This window comes from Dicentrarchus labrax, unplaced genomic scaffold (assembly GCF_905237075.1).
Source record: "Dicentrarchus labrax unplaced genomic scaffold, dlabrax2021, whole genome shotgun sequence".
Lineage (NCBI taxonomy): Eukaryota > Metazoa > Chordata > Actinopteri > Moronidae > Dicentrarchus > Dicentrarchus labrax.
Genome location: NW_026136710.1, coordinates 20,452,363 through 20,472,512, shown reverse-complemented (window position 1 = coordinate 20,472,512; position 20,150 = coordinate 20,452,363). Strand labels below are relative to the sequence as shown.

General features: G+C 38.6%; 1 protein-coding gene across 1 annotated transcript; it reads left to right on the top strand.

Moving 5' to 3' along the window:
* The first annotated feature begins 2,026 nt into the window (after positions 1 to 2,026).
* Positions 2,027 to 8,327, top strand: LOC127370807 (formin-1). The gene is made up of 3 exons (XM_051413174.1): positions 2,027 to 2,114; positions 3,593 to 3,981; positions 5,093 to 8,327. The coding sequence occupies exons 2-3, from the start codon at positions 3,695 to 3,697 to the stop codon at positions 5,556 to 5,558; spliced, it is 753 nt and encodes a 250-aa protein (XP_051269134.1). The 5' UTR covers positions 2,027 to 2,114; positions 3,593 to 3,694; the 3' UTR covers positions 5,559 to 8,327.
* The last annotated feature ends 11,823 nt before the right edge of the window (positions 8,328 to 20,150 follow it).

Here is a 20,150-nt window from a genome sequence, read left to right as displayed (position 1 = left end):
TTCACCCCACGCTGTCTTTATTACACCGCCATCAGCTTTAATGCATCACCTTCCTCCTTCTCATCATCAACATCTTTATCATCATCATCCTCATTATTATTATCATCATCAGCATCCTCAACATCACAGTCTTTACATCATCATCATCGCCATCATCCTCGTCACCGTCATCATCATCATCATCATCCTCGTCATCATCATCCTCGTCATCATCATCATCATCATCATCATTAGTGAGTCCTCATCCTCATTGTCATCATCATCATTATCAGTGAGTCCTCATCCTCATTGTCCTCATCATCATCCTCATTGTCCTCATCCTCATTGTCATCATCATCATCATCATCCTCATTGTCCTCATTGTCCTCATTGTCATCATCATCCTCATTTTCATCTGCTTTAGTCTTCCTAATGCTCATTAAATTGTCATCATCATCATCCTCATCATCTACACCATTAACATTATCACCATAATGTTGACTTTCCTCATTATTCATATGCCTTAGATTATTATTAACTAACAACCCTAGCAGATACAGTAGTATTCCCAGCTCTCACTTGTGCCAGAGAAATGCTAATGTCACTAAAGCAGCATTGCAATGAATAACACTTAAGCCACATAACAGAACACAAGAACAAAACAAAACACAGTGCCACATTTGCTTCTTGAGGATACAAAGCTCAACGTCCAATTGCAACTTGATGACAGAGCACTCTCTGAGGCTCTGATTTCTGGAAAAAAGGACATAGTTTTGTACTTGTGACTTTTCTTTTCTTTCAGTGAACCATTCCCCCCCATTACTGATGATTTGTGCTGATGATTCAACCACAAGAGATCCCTGTTCATCCAGATAATGGAAATCATCCAGCTGCTAGTTGTTTAACATAGTATGTGGGCAAAATGACAATGACTATTAATGCAGGAACCCTAGCCACAAGATATAAGGTGTTCATTTTATTTTGTCCATCATCTATACTAATGAGCCTCCCCAAAATCCTGAATTTAGTCTAATTAATACGACATTAAAAGACACAACAAAAGAATAAAGTAACTGAATATATCAGAATGAAAACACTTGTTTCTTTAGTCATCTTTGTGGTTTTAAGAAACCATACAGCTCCCAAATCCCTTTCTAGCAGGTTGTCTGGGCGGATCACCTCCCCCCTGAACTACAATTGGGGCCCTGATAACAGATCTTTTAATATTACTCTCTTCTTCAATATCAGAGGATTGTGAGGGTGCCAGGCAGGGATATTGAGTGAGAGCTAAGAGTTCCTCCCTTTCGGCTTGGCCCGGCATCAGAACTTATTAGACAGATAAATGAGAGGTGGACTTGCGTCGGAGCCCAGCCTCTTTCTGTGCCTGTGTGTCATTTATTCGTCCCCTGAATACCGGCTCAATCAGATAGCGGTCAGCCTTTCACGGTGGCTACCATCTCTCTGCATCTGTTGACCCGCTCTGGCACAGCCCGGACTAATGTGGGCCGCTTTGGTGGAACTGAAACAGTCGTTTCTCTTTCACTTTGAAACTGCTTTTGTTCAATTTGTCCCCCCCTCCAGATAAAGCTCCGATATAAAGGTCAGGCTGTGTATATGTGGTTCTGCCGCTCTATTTGGTGTTTTGTTCCCTGAGTTAAGACTAAGACTAAGAGTTTTTGACTTTGTACTACTGTTCCAGCTTGTATGATGTGTGATAAGAGGCTTGGTTTGCTTTGTTATCATACATGGATGGAGTGCAACGATATCCTTGCAGGGATGAAGAATAATAACTATGGTTTCTCCTCAGCTGACCCTTTGTAAGCTGCTATTCTGAGTTTGCGTGTACTCACATGGGTGTTTTGTTCAGACCCACTCTCAACTCAAAATGAAGTCCTTAAAAAAAGACACCCTTGACCAGTTTCCTGTAACCATGGTGATAGGAAGTGATCTCCAATCACATCTCAGGATTGTGTGTTAGGGAAGTGCACTGTTTCCTGCTGTTTTCACTGGCTTCCTCCCATTGGTGTGTCCTCTGGATTCTCCATTTGGTCCTGGAAAGCCACACAGTTCTTAACCAGTGCTTCTGTTTGTTTTTTCTCACAAATATGCCTACAACAACGCCATCAAATCAAAAAGTAAGTTACTTTTTTGTTAAAAAGTGTGTTCTTTCTTATATTTGCCCATATACAGTAAATACACAGTTCAGTATGTACCTCAGTTTTGTGGTCATGGTTTGTTATGTTTTTGGTACAGAGAGGGAAACAAAACAGAAAATAGCTTTTTTGTAATTTATTATGAAAAAATCGGAACATTCAACAGTGGCTCATTAGTCATAATTCTTACTATAATAAAAACTGTCTCCATGTATCCACAATAAGCTGGATGTCATTTAGGGGGCAGTTAAAGTTATAGATCCCTACTTGGTGAGACGTGGTAAAGATGCTGAAAACACCAAACTCATGATGGTGTGTTGTGTGCAGGGCAACAACTGTCTGTTTCTGCAAAAGCACCTGCAAGAGATAAGGTGAGAGGGTCAGAGTAGGGATGAATTGCAATGTTATTATCACAACCTGATTGCAATTTCATTCTGATATTTCCTAACTAATAATTCCGTAATTATGAAAAACTCTTCATTTCAAAATGTGATTTGCATAGACTCAATTTTAAGGAATACGTGAGGCAAAGAGTGACAACTGAAAACATATCACAAGTAGTGACTACGTGTTATTAGGAAGGAAATGCACTTAACACATATGTCAGGTCTCAAAGATATACACACTATATTTTAATGTTGTCTTTTAAAATGCCACCAGATGCCTTAAAGGTTTAGAATTTTAGATTCTATCACATTAATCACACTTAAACTGAACAACCTGAAAAGCAGTCATTTCACTGCCCTCTTCCATTAAAAGTTTAAAATCTGTACCTGAGACCATAATGATGTCACTGTGTACCAACTCAAGCTGGGGTACACTTGTCCATCACTGCAGCAAGGTGAGGAGGTCAGTAAAAACAGGATTGGGCTGGTGTTAATCAGTCCCTCTAGTATTTTGCTGGCTTTTTTGGGATTGTTGCACCCTAAGATGCCTGATTTCATGGGATTCATTCTAAAGAATTGCAATCTATGTTGCAGTATTTTTAGTTTAGTGTATCTTTTTTTTACAATAAAATGAAAAAGTGAAAATTGCAGAAATTCATAAAAGAATTAAAGGCATCGTTCTAGTGAGAATAAAACAGCTAGTAGCGTTGTGATGTATTGCTATATGTTTTGCACAGGGGACTGCTATGACTGTTGAAACTTGTGTATGAAATTTCAATGATTGATTAAATGTATGGAAAAGTTGCAGTGATGGGACAAAACTGCAAGATTGTGCAGAATTCACAGGGTTGGTTGAATTTGTGTTAATTGCTCCAATCGCAATGCCGCAACTTCCATGAGAGACTGGTTGGTTGCTCTGTTACTCTTTAAGTAGATAATGTCTTTTTACAGTGTTTGCATCCTAAAATAGCAGTCTTTAACACTGAATTGTGAAATAGATACAAAGACATAAAAAAAACAATACAAAGGCTTCATTTTGAAACATACTGTGATTGAGAACTTTTTATGTTACAGAGCAGAGACACTTAAAGCCATTTGAAGGAACTACTCACACATCTCAACATGGGGAAATAAGATTAGATCAAGCCTGAACCCTCTGGATCAAAACTGGCAACGATGCAGGTTGGTCTTCAGGTCACCAGCAGCACCTCTCTCCAGATCCCTCCTCAGCCTAAGATCTTGCTGGACACTGTTCAGCCCGTCCTGGTCCAGGCCATCATCAGCCCTGAGCAGGGTATGGATGGAACCCTCCAGACACCACGGCCCCCCAGGACCTGCAACTCACCTGGACCTGCTGGGAAATCATGCTGGAACTTGGACGTGAGGGTGGCCGTGCTTCTGGTGACTCTGGCTGGAGCTGTAATCCTGCTGCTGCTGTACAGACTCTTACAGCTGAGACACAGGTGTGTACATGTCACTGAGTAATAATAATAGTAATGATTTAACAAACCAACTTGATCCACATCCCAGTCTTTTGGATCTTTTTTTCACTCTGTTTACTGTTTCTACACAGATCTTCTTATATTCTATTAAAAGAAAATGTATGTCTGATTGGCTTGCAGTGGTAGCTTTCATGTATTACCACATGAGCTGGATCTGTCTCCGACCCAGGAGAAACAGGAACATGGCAGCATAACAGTTAGGCAACGTAAATATACGCACAGTGATGACCTTTGAAGGAACGCCGCTAGTATGCTACAATAGCTTCTTTCATTTTGGACTCTCTGGGAAAATTTAGTAGGTTGAACAGATACAGATAATGGTGTACTCGATCATCTCTAGCAGTAGCTTGAGGAGCCATGCTCACAGTGCTAGAGTGTTCCCAGCTACAGTCGTTCAGAGTCCTACATAGGTCCAGTTTTGCAAACCCGCACCCACACAGCTCAGTACTCGACCCATGATTAGACACATATTTTCACTTGCGTAGTTAGAAGCACAACAGTTCTGTTGCTACTCACGATTCCTGCTGCTGCGTCCACCCGGCCCGCAGGCACCAGTGCTAATTGAGCCCTGAATTTGCTATATCTCTACACAAACTTTACAGCTAACTGGTTTACAGTGTCCTTGTCTTCTCCTTCTGTTTTGGCAGTTTGACAGTTGTGTTCTTTGAAAAGAATATTGTTAATAGGTGCAGCACTTGTGCTCCTGCTACAGCTGTATTTTTCCTCAGAAAGGATGTGCGAGTTTGCAGCTTTCACAATAAAATATTTTAAAAAATAATGCAAAGACAAATTTCGCTGTGCCACTTTCTGTTGTGACCAAGCTTTTAGGCTTTAGATTGAGCCAGGAGAGTTGTCTCCCACTGCCTTCAGTCTTCATGCTAAGCTAGCCTAACTATTTCCTGACACCAGCTCTCTACTTAATGCAAGGATATGAGATTTAACTCAATATATATCGATTCTCGGCTTACCCGAAATGTTGACCACATTTTTTTTTTTATCTCAATGAGAGTTTCACCTGGTTAAATAAAGGGGCAAAAAAGAAAAAAACCCTCATTTGTGTTGTGTCCTGCAGGCTGAGGTTGGCCAGGGCGAGGCACGCTCTGGAGTACTATAGCTTCTTCCACACCGCCACCTATACACTCAAACACCCTGCACCACGCCAGGACCCGACAGCCAAGAACGGGACGGTCCCTGAAGCTGCTTCGCCTGTCCAAACCGTTACCCCGGTCATCCCCACTGTCATCATCCCACTTCCTCCCCCACCTGTGTCTTCTCCACCCCCACTGCCGCTCCCCCCACCTCCTGTGCTGTCTCCACCACCGCTCCACACTCCACCTTCTCTCCCTCCAACACCTCCTGTCTTGGCCTTTCCGCTGCCCCTGCCTGTGATCCACACCACCCCGCCCAGCCCTCACTTGTCGTGGGGTGCCTGCTCGGACGCAGATGTTTACTCTCGGATTGGAGCTTTCAGACCGTCCAGGCTCTCCAGCCTCTCCAACCACTCCAAAGTCATCCTGTTTGAACACTCGTCTCTCTGATTTGTGATGCAGAACATGACTGGAGACGTCTGCGTTTGAGAAGACTGCAGTGATTACCCAAACCCCTTTCCTCTAATGGACTGATAATCATCCGGGTACTATTAAGTGTGACTATTAAGGCATAGACAAATATTTGTTCAGATACTTTCAGGTCTTTCAAGAACTCAGGTTTGAGTTTTCTGAGGCACTGAATTGATTTATCTACTTTGCTTTAAAGTACCAAACTGTGTGCCAGACCTCTGCAAGAAAATTGCAGTTTGGAATAAAACATCTCAACTGTGATTATGTTTTGTTCCTCTGGAAAGTGTGGTTGTCTCTCAATTCAGACTGCGTGACAGGCCCACTGTTTCTTTCCCTGAAGAACTGTTTCAAACCTGTGTCTATTCTAAAACTTTTGGAGGTATAAGAAAGTCAAACTTGAAGAAAGACTCGCTTTTGTATGTCATGTCCTTCACAACCTGGTAAGTGCTCATCATTCAGAGCCTCACAATCTCCAGGATCATCTTCAGAGATTTATTTTCTAAATATATATTGTAAATAGCAACTTTGTCTATTGATATTGACATTTTTACACACTGTAAACACTTGGAAGTTGATAAAACTAAAAATGTTAAGGCATCAGCCTATCAATATTTAGCTTATAGAGTAGATGGTTTGAGTTAAGTCATATTTTACATCATCACAATGCAAAACTTCCACTTAAAGTCAGCTTAACTTAAGAAGAAATAAGATACAAGTTCACCCAACAACTGTTATCAAAGTGAGACGTGCATCCCTCCCAAATAAACAGATATATCATGCTTGTTAGAGATCTATATTGCAAATACTAATAGGGCTTTTAAAAGAAAGAAATGAGATGTGCTAGCATGGGATGTCAAGATGTAGTTGTAGGTGGTTTTCAGCCTGCGGTTGAAGATTGTGCTGCCTCCCTAGTAAGGAACAGGCAAATCCTCATGTTACAAAAGGGAAAGCAACGACAGTTACTAGTAATAGTAAGATAATGTCAAGACTGATCCCTCCTGTGCTACACCACCTAATACAGTAATGACAGACGCTCATTTGGCTTCTAGAGGAGATTTAGATGAGAAGGAATGAGGTGAGGTGAGGTCTAAGCAGTTGCCAGGCAACCAATGGAGACTCCTGGAAGTTACTGGGTGGTATAACCCTGGATAAAATGACAAATTGTTGCTTTACTTCAGCTTTTGAAGGGATTATTCAAACTAGTGAGCTTTTGAGGGGCTGGTAGGTGGATTTTGTTCCCAAGCTATCTGTTTCCCCATTTCCAGTCTTTGTCTTAGCTAGCTGTGTTCAACGGACTGTATGAGAGTGCTATTTCTCATCTACTGTCATTCTCCACAGAAAGCTAATAAGTGTATTTCCCAGCCAGAATAGAACTTCCGTTTTAAGTTACTAGACTGAAGTCATGTATAGAAGCTTTGAATTGGCTCTTAATGTGAGAATGAGTCAATTTAAGTGACAAGTGAAAAGTGACAATCATATCCAATTACAAACAAGTTAAAAATAAAAGATTTTTAGAAAGAGAGTTAATGAATTCAATTGGTTGGTGATTAATTATATGATTATAATTAGTTTTCCACAACTAAAAAACTCAAGTTAACAAAACTTGTTAGTGCATTGCATCCACATATTTAAACTGTGAGTCCTAAATATAGATAGCAAGAGAAAAGTTTATTTTTCTTATATAATACACAATGTCTTCATTTTTACAGTGTAGTTATTGTAGCAGAGCCTATTGTTTCTTCAAACAGGAGGCATTTCCTGAGCTGGTTTTCCATGGCAGGGTCCCTTCCTGTTTCACAACATTCTCTCTGTTTCCCCTGACACTCTCTCTCTCTGTATCAGTCTCACTTTGCATTTCATTTACTTACAGTATTAAATTATAACACTGAAGTAGTTTCAGACATACATTTGAAATTGGCCATATTCAACACATTTAAAATCATAGTACAACAACACTTATCAAAGATATAATGGGTACAAGAACCACTGACCAGACAGATTGATCATTCTCTGAAGTTGCCCTGTGGACACTCTGCTACCATCTGTCTGTTGTTCATATACTAACCTCTGCATCCACCTTGGCCCTAACAAGCTGTTAAGATACATTTTCACTCAATATTTAACCATGTTTTCTCAATTGTCCTCTCATTTATAATTCAGCAATGGTTTATAAATTCATGTGGGAATCTGTTTGAGTCGATGGTTGTTTCCTCTCCTGGGAGAAAACTGAGACCTTGCGTGAAAGGCCTCTTTAGTCTTTTCTGTGTCTAATTCTGCTAGTGAGGCCGCGGTCTCCATACTAAAAGCCAGTTAATTCAATCTGTGCATGTACTGCAGCATTGTCTCTTAATTGGTTGTAAGCTGGGCAGGAAAGGCATTTGTAACTATACACTGCTGCAGCAATTAAATAAAATGAGGCAATGTCATGCAAGGATGAATATGAATGGGTTTGTGTTCTGCATCTGATTGATATTAATAGAGGTTTTTCATCTCAAAATGTTACAAATCTATTTCAGAATGCCCATAGTAATGCTTCCTACAGTGGTAAAAAAATATATACATTCGGCAGCAGGTTGGTGTTACATTTTTAGATACAAGCTTTGCACTTTGTTGCACTTTGTTGCATTTAGTTACTTGTTTTATTTTATGCTAGCTTGATTCTTACTCTTGTATTACTTCTCCACTTTTGTATCGCAATTGTTGCACAGCAGTTTCCCTCAGGATAAATAAAGCTTCTTGAATCTTGAATCTTGAATCTTGAACATGTGCATGTTTAATATTGTGAATTAAACTGTTTTTTGACCTTATGGAGCCCAACCTCTTGCTCACAGCATGACCAGTGTCTTACAAAGGCAACCACCTGCAAATGTACAGTTGCCAATAGATCATTAGCCTGTTCAGCAGGCCTACTGCCCCTCCAGCTGGCATTGGAACAGGATTTGAAAACCCTTTTAATAAGAACAAGAGAATATATAAGGACAAAATGTGCTCATTCAGGATCAAATTTTATGAAGAGCTTATAACTCCCATTAGACTTTCCAAAATTGAGGACAATTATCCTGACCAGTGTTGGTAGAAGCAGAGGTTCTTCCTTACATCTGTTGTGGAAGTTAGTTAGCTAGAAGTGACCAGAATTTTTCACCAGTACACTCATTTCTTACAAACCTTTGTGTAACGCTGGGATGTCTGTCTGCAGAAAGATCTTTTTGATGAACTGGAAAGAGCGCAGACCATCATGCTTTGCAATAAGCCGTTGGTCTGACGTCTATCTATTGTCAGCGGTTTTGATAAAAGCCTTGGAGCAGCCACTGGAACTTCATTGAAACACACCATCAGAGTATTGCCCCATCACTTGTTCTGTATGTACCTCATCCCCTTCCTTAGTGTCTTTTAATTGTTTGTGTTATTATATTATATTATATTATATTAATATTTTTGTACAAGTAAACAAATGAGATCTTAATAGCAAAAATGGTTTACTTCATGGAGCCCAGCAGTTTGTCCCCAGATAGAAGGAGTGTCCTCACAATGTCAGTGAGTGAACAGATAATTGTCCCACCCCATGATTAGCAGTCATAGAAGCTATAAAAAAGGAAACAACTACAGTTATATCACTCATTGCCTGCGGGTGGCACTAGTGTAAAAATGACTTTGTCATCGGGTGGCACTAGTGTAAAAATGACTTTGTCATCCTGTAGGTGGCAAATGGTAAAGAGATTAGTGTATGACCCGCTCTAACTCATAAGCTACACCCACAGGTGACATCAGCCGCTGGGGACATCAACTTGTGTAAATCTGCAGATGCAAATGTCTGATATTAACTGAGCTCGGGTTCAGAGCGTCACATTAATTACACAGTGTGTCCTTGTTCCTGAAATGTTTTGTGTGGAACAGACTTGACTGATAGTGGACGGTCTGCAGGATCATAAATCTGACCCCGACTCCCTTTAAATGACTGTTTGTCCCAGAAGCCCTTGACTCAAAGTGCAGATTCTTGGTAATTGCATCTGTCCTTTTCTCATTTTCTAATCTCTGCCTTCACAGTAAGAGGAAATGGTCATTGTAAGCATTGCCCTCAGTTTCATCACCTCTGCATGATACCAAAAAAAGTGTTAAACAAGTCGTATAAGTGAAGGATGAAAGTATGCAACTATCAAAACAGATTGTGTTTGGTCTTCCGGGACAAAACTTCTCAAAGAAAATCATTAAGATCTTAAAAGTCAAGTCTGCTCGTGACTTAAATGAAGAAATAAGGTATGTTCAATTCTGCTCACAAGACCTGAGAAACATGTTAAAGAGCAGTCACTTGAATCGCACATCTAGGCAGTATGTTTCAAATTTATTTATGAATTCTGTTAATACATTATCCCGCTAATTACTGTATGAAAACACATCTCCTGAGGCAAGAAATTCAAGTATAAAAATGTAAAAAGATTATTTAAATATTTACCACAGCCAGAACAAAATGTAATGAATTGATCATAGCATTCATACATCATTTTAAACATAAAATAAAACAAATTTTTCCAAATATTCCATATACACATCCTATATATTATCTACCTGTTGTCTTGATCAAATCTGTGTCTAGTTTTCTTTCAAAGTGAAAAGCAAAGTAGATGTATGCTTACTGTGAGCAAACCCATCAGTGATGTTCTGTATGCAGGCTCTGCAGACTACAGATATTGCTGCATGGGCAGCGTGCATATGCAGAGGGAGGAGGACGTCCTTCTCATACAAATGAAGAAATGTATTGGAGAGTTTGGAGGGCTGCATTCCAGAAGTCTCTATAACAATTTCTACTACTAAGAAGTCTATTACTCAGTGTTTGCTGCCTTGTGTGAAGCACTTTGTAACGTTAGTTTTGAAAAGTGCGCTATAAAAATATATTACTGTGACTATAACAGAGATTAGTAGAATGAAAACCCCAGAGGAGCTCTTATTCTTCATCATTCTGACAAGTCCATCAGTGCTCGTCTCTGTTAGTCATCCATCCTTCATGGGAGCAGTCCCGCTGGTCCAAACTCAGAGTGATGGAATTAGGCTGCAGCTGAGGGAAAATACTACTGTTCACTCCAGGACGCTTGTTGTGTTGATGAGGGGACAGTAAGTGAGAACATCCCGAGCTGTCTGTTCTCTGCTCTAAACTTCATCATCGACACTGACCTGTATCACAGCTAAACTCTAGTTACAATTCAGCAATTCAACCACAAAATTAGTTTCTCCAGCAGACCACCCTGATTTTGATTTAATCAGGAGGACCTTATTTTCCAACCTGGTCTCCTTTCTAAGTTGCCAAATACGCAGCTTGGTCAGTGTCTTCTGCTTCAAAAACTAACTAAAAGATAACTTAAAAATAATAAAAATATATTTTTTGTCATATTTGCAGAAACTTTCACTACATCCTGACAGTAGTGTATGAGACAGATAAACTTTTTTTTTTTTTTTTTTAAACTTCCTCTGGCTCCTCCAAGTACTCCTAATTATATTTGCAAGAATACACAGGGCCTGAATGAAAACAACCAATCAGAGCCCAAAAAGACAGATGATTGTTGAGTCTTATTCCCAGAGCGTTAAATGAAGATGCTTTAGGACCCTGGGAATGAGACTCTGCAATCAACTATCTCAAGCCTCCAACCCAAAGCGTCTTTATATCTTTCTTGGCTCTGATTGGTGGTTTTCTTTCAGAACCAGTGGATTCTTGCAAATGCCATTAGGAGCACTAGGAAGAGGCAGAGGAACCTGATTTTTTTCTCAGATTATATGTCTCATGTTCTACTGTCAGGATATAGGGAAAGTTTCAAAAATATGAGAAAAAATGTGTTTTATAAAAGTTACCTACTGCAGCTTTAACTCAGAAGGCAGCTGTTTTTTCAGTGTACTTAAGTTACGACAGGTGCAAAATGTAAACTTTTCCTAAAGCTTTAGCTAGGTTTTGTGCCTAAACCTAACCAAACTGGGACCATTCCACAGCGCTAACCACGCAAACTTTATTAGTAGTGAGAACATGTTGTATTTTCCTTTGTTAAAAGTCGGTTCCCTAAAAATGTTTTATGTGATTTAGGTGAGTCAGCCAACATCGCTGATGTTTTTTCCTACTGTTTCTACAAAGTAAAACAAGACAACATATTTTTTCAGTCTTGATTGCTAGAGTTATAGCAGTAGCTGTAAAATCTTGAATTCTGTTGGAAAGTTACCCTTACCCTTAAATTCCCTTAGCACTTTTGTACCTGAGTAACTTTACAAATAAGTGACATAAAACTGTCTGTATAAGAAAACTAAAATGTGTTCTGATACTGACACTACCATAGAAGCATTAATGTCATTTAAATATTCCAACATACAGCAGATGTGCTCTCATTACTCAAATGTAGAAAACAAATTATTGAAACTATTGGCAAACATTTCATAGGTCAATGTGAGACGTGTGAGCAGTAGTCAGTAGTGACTGCAGCACTCTGTACTGTAGAGTTAAGTTAATAAAAAAAGTGTGTGTGGCACATGAAAATATCACTAAGCCCTGCCTTGCAACAGTCACCACAGTTTCTTTTAACAGTCTCAGCAGTTTCTTATAGACCTTTTTCACAGCAGCCACATGAAATAGTAAACACAGGTGTTACCAATGACTGTTCCATTTAGTGTAGCAGTGTCTTTCCACTGACCTAACATGCTCTGTTTGAGTGGAACAAACCTTAATTAGTTTCATTGGTAAAACTTTACCCTACTATGTCATGTCAGAATTGCTGCTGTGAAAAAAGTCTATTATCAACAAATAAAAGACCAAAACCAACGATGCGTTATTGTGCATCTTGCTGTGTTCCCTAGCCCTGTCTGTGGAACTCAAACCCAAACCCGTTAGTTCAACAGTTAACAAATATTTAGTTTCATTTTAAAAAAGGCAAAGCAATTTCCTAGTTCTCACCCAGTGTCAGCTGGCAACAGCTCCAGCCCGTTGTGTTCTTTTTAGCAAACATTACTCAAAAAGGCGTAAATAGTGCTTTTATTGTGGACTATTTTCAGAGGTGGATTGATTTAATTCCCTATCGATGTGGCTCATTGGTTTGTTTTTAATAGTTTTTAGACAACAATGGACCCCTGTGGAGGAAAAGATTTATCAGGCTTTAGCTTGACAGACAATGATTTATTAACAGTATGAAAAATATAGAATATTTCCAGGCTTATCCTTTAACACAGCAGGATACAGAACTTTAGTAATCGCTTAATGACAATGACATAAAACTCAGACAAATTTCAGATAGAATTAAAGTCAAAAATCTTGAAAGTTTGAACAACAAAACTAGACCTCCAACTTCAGAATGTGTCTCACTAGGTTCAGACAGTCGGATTTAAAAAGGCAGATGGGAAATGTCATGCACTGATCCATCCTTAATAACTGAATGAGGACGTCTGGATATTGCTCACACACACACCTTGCTGTTTTCGCTGTGCTTTCAGCATGTTAAAATGTTGTGTTATGCCCTTTGTATGCAGTCATGTCTGCTCTATGAGGGATGCAAACATATGACCAAGCTGTTCCTAAGGCCTGTTCAGACAGAACGTTAAGCGATTTCTTACAAAAATCAGTGGAAAGAGACAATAATTTGCCCGGTACGGCACAGACTGAGGCTGAGACACATCCACATGGAAAATGTTTCAGCTGCAGCTCAAACTGTTGGTCCCTTCAGAGGCTTTTTTTTTTTTTACAGTCATTTTTTTTGGCCTTTTGTTGGCTTTATTGATAGACAGCTATAGAGAAACAGGAAAGATGGATGGAGAGAGCAAAGGGCCACAGGTCGGTTTTGAACCCGGGCCGCTGCAGCAACTCCTTTCAATGCATACACTGCTAGCTGCCTGGTGGGGTACAAACAGTGCTAAACAATGCATATTTCCTATTCTTTATTCTTACCTTTTTTATTGACCTAAAAGCTGCCTCACCTCTGATTTGAAACGGAGGATAGTGCATCCTCAATTTCAAAGTAAACGCTGTGTCTTTGCTTTGCTTGATACAGCTGCTGACCAGACTGAAATTGAGGCTGATTCATTTTTGCAATACACCTTTACTTTCCAGATCTTTACAATTGGCACATGGCTGTTTGGGGCCAACCTAAACATATCTCTGTAACCAAGAGTTGGTAAGTCAAATATTGCCATAGCTATATCCTAACGTGCGGATATTTAAACGTTACACGTGCACCGAGTTGTCCCCTGTTGCTTTCCAATTTAGCTAGCTCTTCTGGGGCACATACTAAAGCCATACCCATTATTCTCAGTAAAAGCATCCTGTATGAATGAATAGGTGGCCCGCTCAGCTCGTGTGGATAGTTTTGATTATTGCACGGATATCTTGGCTAATTGCTGAATCTAGAAAACAGGCCCTTGATAATGCAGGCAGGTATTTTGGAAAAGTACAAGTAAGAGAGAGTCTAAAACTGTTTGATTCCACCCCATCAACTTTCCTGCTGCTGCAACCTTAAATGTGATTTATTGACTTCCATGTAGCTTAAAAATAATGATTCAAGCATAATTTATGTAGACCATCTTGTGCATAATATCAGTTTACTATAGCGCTTATAGTCACCTCGTTCTATGTGAATGAGCACTACACAATTTATTATGTATTCAATACACTTGCTGGGTAGAGTCACGGGTAAGGTATTTAAAATGGCGACAGTCAGACATCTGACCTCGTTCACATTGTATCAGCCCACAACTCTGTCTCATGTCCGGTTATCTGAAAAATATCTTGCTTGCCTCATCCCGCTTACTTGTGAGTACAGTGAGTTGTTGGCATTTGATTTGCGTTTTAATGATCTCATCACTAAGTATAAAGTATATAGTATAAAGGTTGGGATAAAACAAAGTACTACTATACTTAAGAATGAAATGCTCTGTTTACATCATTGTAATGTGATCATCAGAGTAGGCTTAAGACGTTTCTCTTAGTATAGCTTAAGGAAATGCTTCATGAGAATGTTATAACAAGGGAAAATACCTGCATATGGCCAACTACACGTTGTTTGCATGTAACAAGATGTTTAGTTGTGAAATATTAATACAAGCTGGTTCAATTAATAGTCCTTCTGTACAAATCTCTTTTTACTACACAGTTCTGAAATAAAGCCAGGGTATTAAGTACATGAGTATTCTCATGGCATATTTAACCATTTTTCATTTTTACAAAAAATATCATTTTTAAACACATGCATTGTACTAATAGGCTTCTGTATTTTATTGATAACTGAGTCAGCATCCAGCCGAACAGTTTATTATGAACTACAGTTGCTACCGGTACTAGATCATCCAGTGTTGTCATAGGCTTCTTCACAATTACATCAAATGGAGTGATTATTTATTAACTAACTAACTAAGTATTGAAACTGTGACAATATCAGAGGGCAGTTTTAAAACTACGGAGCCCCTAAAGGGACATGGGAAAAAAAAAAAAATGAAACGTCTTTAGTGCTCACGAGATACTTTCTCGTGCTCACGAGAAACCTTAGGTTAAGCACAGACAGTTGTGCTTCCTGTGTGTATGCCTCTAGGCTTATTAACTGCGGTCAAGCCAGCCATTACTTAGGGTGGCCATTCATCCGGCACTCAAATGCCCTGACAAATATAAATACAAATACACTAATTTGTCCTCCTTTTGAGAAAATAACAAAAAAGGTCCGCCTTTTGACACATTACCTTGTTAGTTTAATAGTTATTGGCTAAAAATGTGTGTCAAAATAAGTAATTTCATTGGTTACATTTTCCTGTCCTGGTCCCTTTAGGGGCTCCGTACAACTGGCCTACATTACGTGTGTTACAAGCTATTTATGATTTTTTTATAATAAAGTTTATAAATGATTGATAAGGGAAAGTAAAGTGAGTTTCTTTAGAGTTTAAAGTCCTTTTGGGATCTATGTATTTTTTAAAATAAGCACAGCAAGATAATCACATTTTGAAAATCTACATAACTTTACATTTATTCTGCCTTTTCATTTGCAACCCTCTAATTTAAACACTGAGTAAATACAATCAGCGGTCACATATAGATCAAATGCTTGTTAACTTTTATCTCCTGGTGCTTAAATCATTGGCAGTATATGGCTTACATCAGCTGCAGGAGAGAAGGAACACCTGCAGAAGGTATCAAACAGCAAGACAACAAACAAAGAGCCTCTGTTTGATGTCCCACTTAAAATGACTGACTGTGAAACCAAACAAAGTGACAGTGCTGACACCTGCAACAGGTTCACTCGGGTCAGGTTTAGGGAACCAAAAACAGACCAGGCTTTACGATTTAAGAGAGGACAGGGAAGGGAAAGCAGCTTGTGAATGGACCAAACACTGAACAATAGTTACAGCACATAACTCCCCCATAAACCCCAGATTGTAATTTTTGCCTTTCTGTGTATAAATCAAAGGTCCAGGGTGTAACATTGAGGAGGATCTACTGGCAGAAATGGAATATAATATTCATAGGTATGTTTTCATTAGTGTATAATCACCTTAATATAAGAATCATTGTGTTTTTGTTTCCTAAAAATGAGCCAAAGGTTGCTGGTGCACGTTGTTGAACCGCTATGTTTCTACAGTAGCCCAGAAGGGACAAACCAAACACTGGCTCCAGAGTTGTGTAATGTGCAAATACTTCGCTAAACTGCGATCCACTAAATCCTACACTCTGGACCTTCAAACATTTGCCCTTTAGATTCAGAGGTAATGCTAGAGGTGGTGTTAGTAGGTGTACTTTTAAACTTTGGACAGAGCCAGGCTAGCTGATTCCCTTTGCTTTCACACTTTATGCTAAGCTAAGCTAACCACAAACATTACACTGAGCTTAACATAGAGACATGAGAATGATATTAATGAAGGTTGAGTGAGTACCAGACTGAAATGAATGTCCGGTACAGGTAATGTAATTTTTATGAATACAAGCATCATCAGAGTAAAAAGTGTCAACATCTGAACTCGTAACTATTGCAACTTTCATAAATAAAACTTGTTCTAAAAACAGTTCGCCTACACTTGAAACTGAAACTCAATTCAGAGTCTGTTCTATAAATAATCTTTTAATACATTTTAAAACTTCTGATCAGTCCACGTCAATTTCTAGCTTAAATCAACATTTAGTTGGTAACAGATACAAATAATGGATACAAATATCAATCTTCTCATCTTAATCACAGAAATAATGTGTATACGCTCAATTCCAAAAATATTGAACTATTTCTTTAATTTGAAAAGTTTATGCAGAATTTTAAGTAGTACCTGTTCAGATTTGCTAAATTAAGTTTCAGAAAGCTATTTTTTTGCTCAAAACACAGTATTTAACATTAGGAGTTAAAGGGGTTAATTATAATACTGAAGACAGACCATGACCACTGGAGTTCAGATGTGAAATACTTCACTTCAAAAGCAGGACCAGAGAACCAGAAAAAAGTCCAGAAAACTTTGCCCAGCCCTCGGGTTGCTCAAGTTGATTTAATATGTACGTGTAATCAGTTCTGAATTCATTATTGTTGGAGGAGCCCAGGGAAACATCACAACCCCACATCAGAGGCTTCATTTGTTTACTTATAGCTCCAGGAGAGACACCCGGGCATGACTGGGAATCCTTGTTTGACATGATCCCATCAAAGTTTCATCACTAAAGAAAGTTATACTTTTAAAACTGCATAATTTACAGTCTGAAGTTCACTGAGTTTACTTTGTCTTTCGACAATTTTAACTGTTTGCACGTTCGGTTGACCTGCTGTGCACTGACTAAAAACCTCTCTGGGTTACAATTAATTTGACTTAATTGGACATAAACCAATTGAATACTGTCTCAATCTTCCCTGTGATTACTACCAAATTAAATTGTCTTTCTTAATTTACAGTGACATTAAAAGGAAATTAGAGGAAATTATGCTATGCTTAAAAAAGTGTCTTCAGTTGGTTGTCTGGGGACCAGTATATTTTGTGACAATCTGCCCAGTTAGTTTTTTGATCTGTACCAATTTGTTGGATGACCTCACAGAAAGGTCATTACATTGATAAACAGCTTGGTATCACCAAATGGCATGTAAATAATGGATTTCACATATTATCACAACACCATTTTTGCTTTTCATTCTCATTTCACGCCATTTTTACATTGAGCAGATACAGTGCGTCATTTTATGCACAAAGGTCATTGAGAAAAAAACATGTCAGGTGACGTATAAAGAGCAACACAAGAGTTTTTCTTGCTTTATTGTGGAACGTATTTACATATTAAGTGACTTGAGTAATGTACTAATTTTAACCCAAACAAGTAGTTTTAGTACCTAAACCTAACCAAACTGACTGTTGTTACCATGATGATGAAGATCGCCGGACAAAAGGACACATGACTTCGTCCTTTCCTGCACATCCAAAACACATGAAATGCACCAGCTGTAACGGCATTAAAAGTGCAGTGTGTAACATTTAGGAGGATCTACTGGCAGAAATAGAATATATAATTAATAGGTATGTTTTCATTATAATCACCGGAAAATATTTTTTGTGTGTTTTTGTAACCTTAAAATGAACTGTTTTTATCTGCAGACGCTGTGAGTCTCCATTTGCATGTTTCTACAGTAGCCCAGAGCAGACAAACCAAACCCTGACTCTAGATAGGGCTGTTCATGTTTTTTGGGGCATTTCATGGCAACCATAGTTTCTCCTGGAAAGGGAGGGTGAAGCGAGTGAATTGCAGTCTGCAACTACACCGCTAGATGCCACTAAGTCCTAAACACTGGACTTTTACATAACTGTAAACTGTAAATAATGGTGTGAAACATGCATAGACAAATAAGTGAAATGTCCTTAAAAGTATGTATACGCCATCCCATGATATCACGTTGGAAAAAAAACCTTGTTTTAAGATTTTTATTATACATCAAAGTGCTAAAGAAGTTTTGTTCAATTTTAAAACTTTTTCATCACCAGTTAATACTCTGGATTGGAATAATACTTTTGTTCAATTAAAAAAGGGAAAATTATATCCAATAAAGCTTTTAGTTTTAAAGATAATGTATTTTGTCATCTTTAATCCTCTTTATATAGGGTTTAAATTTCCCATGGCTCCGACAATTGAGGACACTGAGATGAACAGAGACTGCACCGTATTTCATTGATATTGTTTAATTTTTCTACCGACACAAACTCATGCCAACAGAATATTTTGAGAGATGCTGCAATCACATAGAAATTTTACACAGAGGGGCTTTAAAAAATGTATTCATATAATGTTCATTCCTTCATTTTTCTTTACTGTAACTCTGCAGTACAACGTACAGAGTCTTAGCCACTGCGGTAAATGCCCCCTATATTTTTCATAAAATATATATAAGTGATATTTCAAATAAAAGGTTGTTTCCTTCTTAAAGAGGCCTATCTGCAGCTCCTGTTCTGCTGTTTTACCTCTAAGCTTGTTAACAACAACAGCTCCAAGAAGAGATCCAAAAAGGACGAGGAGGGTTTAGGCTATTCCGCTGTGGGTCCTGCGAGGCTGTGAAAACCCGTAACGTAATTCCTCTGACAGCAGAACGCCACTGGTGCTCCTGCAGGGGAAACATGACTGAACAGTTCAAGAGCGTATGGATGAAATTTAATCCACACTCTTCACCTCCTCCAATATGCAGGCTGATTTACAGCCAAGTGCACTCAGCGGCAGTCTCTGAGGAGGCACAGACAACAAACCTGGAGAATACACAAGCATCTGCCATGATACATTCACACAGCGTTGCAGTGTGTTACTGCCTTGTGGAGAATGACTGTCATTCTTTAGTTGATGTTTTCTGTTGTTTTGAGAAATGTCACTTTTCATAAAGATAATTGGAAATCTGACTGACAGGGAATATAACTGAAGGATTTGGGCATCGAAGAAACAGCATAACAATTGTGTTGTGGAGGAAATGTATCAGTACAGATTTTGGTGTTTTTATTTTATTTTTATCTTGATGTGACAGTGCACAATAATATGGTGCCATAGTGCAGAAAAAAGCTGTTTGGATTGACAATGAGCACACTTAAGACTGAAAGAAATCTTGATTACCCATTTCTCTGTGATATTTAAGGATGTACACACAATCAGAGGTGTGAGGAGACTCACTGCTCATGGAATACTTTATTATACTGTTGGGTCATTTATTTTAAGGCAAACTAACATATTTTATAAGCACTTTGCTTTTCAGAGAAACACTTAAAATGTGTGATTTATCATGTAACCTCCATAAAGTTGGCTGACATGCAAGAGACACATTTTTAAAATAAAAGTCAAACTCAAAACCTCATGCCCCCAGTTTGTAACACAGGTTTCCTGGTAAGAAATGCAAAGCCGAACGAGAAGCGAGATAACTCTGATGACATCACTATGATAATTTGTCAGACTTAACATGCCTCCTCCAGAAACCACAGAAGACATTATGCAACTGTTTTAGTTGCTTTTGAATTAGACAAGGTCCTAATAGAATATATGTAGGGCATCAATTCATATTTAAATACAATAAACAGGATTTATTCATTTACATTTATGGACGTGGTATTCGGCCAGAATTAAAATTAGATATGACTTGA